General features: G+C 40.4%; 1 protein-coding gene across 1 annotated transcript; it reads left to right on the top strand.

Annotated features, from left to right (window-relative positions):
• Positions 1-2,908: 2,908 nt before the first annotated feature.
• On the top strand, positions 2,909-3,999 carry foxq1a (forkhead box Q1a). Its single transcript, XM_008434197.1, has one exon. The coding sequence runs from the start codon at positions 3,053-3,055 to the stop codon at positions 3,797-3,799; it is 747 nt and encodes a 248-aa protein (XP_008432419.1). The 5' UTR covers positions 2,909-3,052; the 3' UTR covers positions 3,800-3,999.
• The last annotated feature ends 81 nt before the right edge of the window (positions 4,000-4,080 follow it).

Genomic DNA, 4,080 nt, shown 5'->3' with positions numbered 1-4,080 from the left:
ACAAAAAAGACATCTATTTTGAAATCTGTGCGGGGAGGTTTTATTTACTTTGGCAACTGCCTGGGATTCCCTTGTGCTTTCCAATCAAATGGTCATGTGTACTGTTGCGCTATGTTTTTGCATGCGTGGGAGTGGTATGCGTCAAGCCGTGATTATTCACGTCATTGATTTCCTCATTCCAAAATTTCCAGACAAGTGTCAAACCCAGAATAGCAGACATTTCCAAAGGTCTGATCTGAAATCTCAAAATCAGTTTGTCTGTGGCGTGCAYGACGGCGCTTTCATAGMTATTTTACAGTCGGTGGTGTTAAAAAGGACCCATAATTGGCATACTTKTGCAGCTCAGACAAAAACTTTTTTYTTGTACTGAGAGGAAGTTTTCACCATAACACTTGGTAATGTGTAMGCTTGAAAACAAAATGAGTTCATGAAAGGGGAAGATGCTATCTGATTGTGYATCTGCATAAATTATTACTATTTTATGTAATAGTTTCATAATTCAAATATTAGAAGACACAAAGTGAAACTAGCAAAGCAATACATTTCAAATTGAACCACACTGTACTGAATGTCTTTATAGGTGCTAAGAATAATTTTTTTGTGCAGACAAAAAATTGGGCAATGGGTGTGAGTAGAAAAGACAAAAGCTTTCTGAAACAAAAGCATAGAATGTACAAAGCTTGGGAAAACGTCTTCTCTTCATAGACAATTTTCACAAATCTGACACTAGTTAATAGCAGACTATGTTTAGAATGTTATATTATTTTAGAAATACATTTCATACTAATACCTTAGCTTGTGTTAGCTTAGCAACGTGGTGTTTAAATATATCCATAGATCGCACTCTGTACACCTTATTTTTCACTGTGCATTCATACTTGAAATTCCAGCTATGACGCTGTAAGCTCTCCTCCAGCAAATCACAATGCAAGAGAGAACTCACAGAGTTGCACCCTGTGCTCTCACAAGCTCCTACTTGCAGTGAAGCAAACAAATACCTACTGTTTGGGCTCCTGTCATTGTGTGGTTAGCTTAAAGGAATCTCCACTTGACATGCCACCATTGAAAATAGTGACCTTACCACAGCTTCAGGTGTCACACTTAACACAAACAGATTACTACATGGACAATCCAAACATCCACACCAGTACAAACATGTGTAAGCAACAGTTTTAAACCATGGTTTGCACACTCCTCTGTGGAAGCAGTTGGTGACTAGGTGTAGCGTGACTATTATGTCAGCTTTTGTCTGCAGGTGTGTCTAAAGGGTATTGTTTTTCAGATAACCTTTTGCCGCTGGAGAACCGAGAAAACAAGCAGTGTTGGTGTTTGTTTTTAAAGAGCGAYGGTGACTCTTAAACAAATAGTTATTTTAGCCCGACCAAACTCCCAGGGAAATGTATGACTATGAGGATAATTTGTTGAAATAGTAAGAAGACCTAAATATTAGCTTTAAGGACTTTAAGGCAGAGTTCAGACTTTAATTGGTTTGTTTGGTTTGTAGCCTTGATTCAAATTGTCTAAAACTGAGGCTTTTCATTTAGAGAGAACATAAGTCACTGGAAGCAATTTGTCATCAATCATCCTCTTGGCACTGAGCAACAAGATGAACAGGACTCAGTATTTGTAGCACTGGTTTTTACTCTGGTTGTGAAAGCTACAACCTAGAGCTGACAGATTTGATGTGGTAGATCATGAGTGCATTGAACTGTCTAAATATTGATGGCACAAGGAGTTGTCATACTAGTTGTCATTAGTATGACAACTTACTAGTATGTCATGCTAGTACGTTTAAAACCCACTGTGGACTGTAGGAATTTTTGCAGTGCTTCRTAAAAATATTCACACCCCTTGAATCGTTTCACATTTTCTCCTGCTACATCCACAAAGTTAMATGTATTTTATTAGCATATAGTGTGAAAGTAACATGTTTAAAAAATAKAGAGAAAATGAAACATGGTTTATTTTTTCTATAAATAAAAATCAGAAATTTGACAGTTCTAACTCCTCAGTAAATTACAGYGCAACCAATTGCCTTCAAGACGGGTTGGGTTAAAACAATTTCTCAAACTGACGGCATCTCACAAAGCTCAAATTTATCATGTGAACCTGGAAACCCATGACTCTGACTTTAGTTGGTTTTTCCAACTAAAGTCAGAGTCATGACAATGAGAGCATATGCATTTAAAAGCACATCAAAACTTTGAAGAAGCTCCTTAGATCAACTGTTCCTTTGGGAAGAGTTATGGAGATATCTTACAAATGAATTATAAGTGGTCTGAAAGGCGCTTCTTTAAGGCATTCACTCCCGGCTGCTCAGTGCAAAGCATGCTACACCTTTCAGACTTCTATCTGAATAGGAAAACCACGCATACTTTCCCTTCTAATTCATAGTTATATGCTTCCTTGTATTGGTCCGTCATATAAAATCATTCAAAAGTGCACAAAACTTGTGGGGGGGGGAAAAATTGCAAACTTTGAAGATATATATAAATACTTTTACATGCACATATTTCATGTAACTCGGTGTTTATGCTGCCTCTTGAAATGAACACTAAGCACCTATCTTACAGTAGAGAGTTACGCCCCCTGGTTGTTACAGGTGAGATAGTTCTAGAGTGTTTGAACACTTTCAACAGGTACGGTGCAGTGYGTGTTGAGAGAAGTTGTCTCCTTATGTTTGTTTTATACTACGTGATCAGTCAGTATTCATTTGTGTWATTCTGTTCACTGTTACGCCAGTACTCTATTTGTAATACCTATTCAGATGAATAGGTAAACAGATGATAAACATGCATGTTTTTTTTTAAATACTTTTTTTTGTACATGAAGCTCCGCCTTTTTTGGGTTGGTCTTTAGGTGAGGATGATATAAACAATAGTCCGTAGAGTAAAGGTGAGATCGGCTGTAGCGCTCCGGCAGGTATGACTGGAAAGACACTGGCCCTGAGAGACTCTCCAAGGCACCGCGCGTCTTGACGCACAAACCACTTTTACGCAAACAGCTTTCCTGCGTTTTACCCTGGATCTCGCAACTCAGCACCTCTATCAGCATGAAGTTAGAAGTGTTGTGTGGAAACCATGATATGAAGCAGCTTGAGATYCCCGTGGATGGAGAGGGGAAAGAGAAGTCCGCTCTTTCTGCAGAGGAGGAACTGGGGTCCGATGGAGACTGCGTGGCTCACAGCCCTCCACTGATCACTCCAGGTGGCAGCAGCAAATCGAAACCGTACACACGGAGACCCAAGCCCCCTCTTTCCTACATCGCTCTGATCGCCATGGCTATCCGAGATTCACCCACCGGACGTCTGACTTTGGCGGAGATAAACGACTACTTGATGAAAAAGTTCCCCTTCTTCAGGGGCAGCTACACCGGCTGGAGGAACTCTGTGCGACACAATCTGTCTCTGAATGACTGCTTTCTGAAAGTGCTCAGGGACCCGTCCAGGCCCTGGGGAAAAGACAATTACTGGATGCTCAACCCTAACAGCGAGTACACGTTCGCTGATGGRGTGTTCAGGCGCAGGAGGAAGCGCATCAGTAAGCAGTTCAACCGAGTGCAGGACGTGTCGGAGAGCGCAGAGGAACCTCAGGGTACCGACAAGCCTGACCCAAGCAGCAAGACTGAGCCCCGTCCCAAGTTTACAAGCCCATTTGCTATTGAGAGCATCCTCAGTAAGCCTTTCAAAAGAGACTCGACCAAGCAGCCATTTTACCCTGCATTTATCTGGCCATACTCTGAACTTATGCTGCATCACTCAAGCGCATCTGCTTTCCCCCTGGGCTGGGCTGCTCGTTGAACCTGGTKCTGGAATGCTTTTCTTTATGAACAGAACAAAAGACAGACTCATTTTGTTATTATTTTCTTTTACTTTTTCTCTTGTTTGAGAATTGAAAGTCATCATTGAGTGATACTTTAATTTATTACCTTGTTGATGCTGGCATGTTTTTTTTTCTTTTTACCTTTACAGGCCACCTTTTCTTTATTTATTACTTTGTTGACAACACTTAATAGTAAATGTTACTGTGTACAGTACACTAATATCTTTGTTATTTGGTAGACAAAAAGTATCAAAATGCA

Source organism: Poecilia reticulata, linkage group LG17 (assembly GCF_000633615.1).
Source record: "Poecilia reticulata strain Guanapo linkage group LG17, Guppy_female_1.0+MT, whole genome shotgun sequence".
Lineage (NCBI taxonomy): Eukaryota > Metazoa > Chordata > Actinopteri > Cyprinodontiformes > Poeciliidae > Poecilia > Poecilia reticulata.
This window is presented reverse-complemented; position numbering and strand designations above follow the sequence as displayed.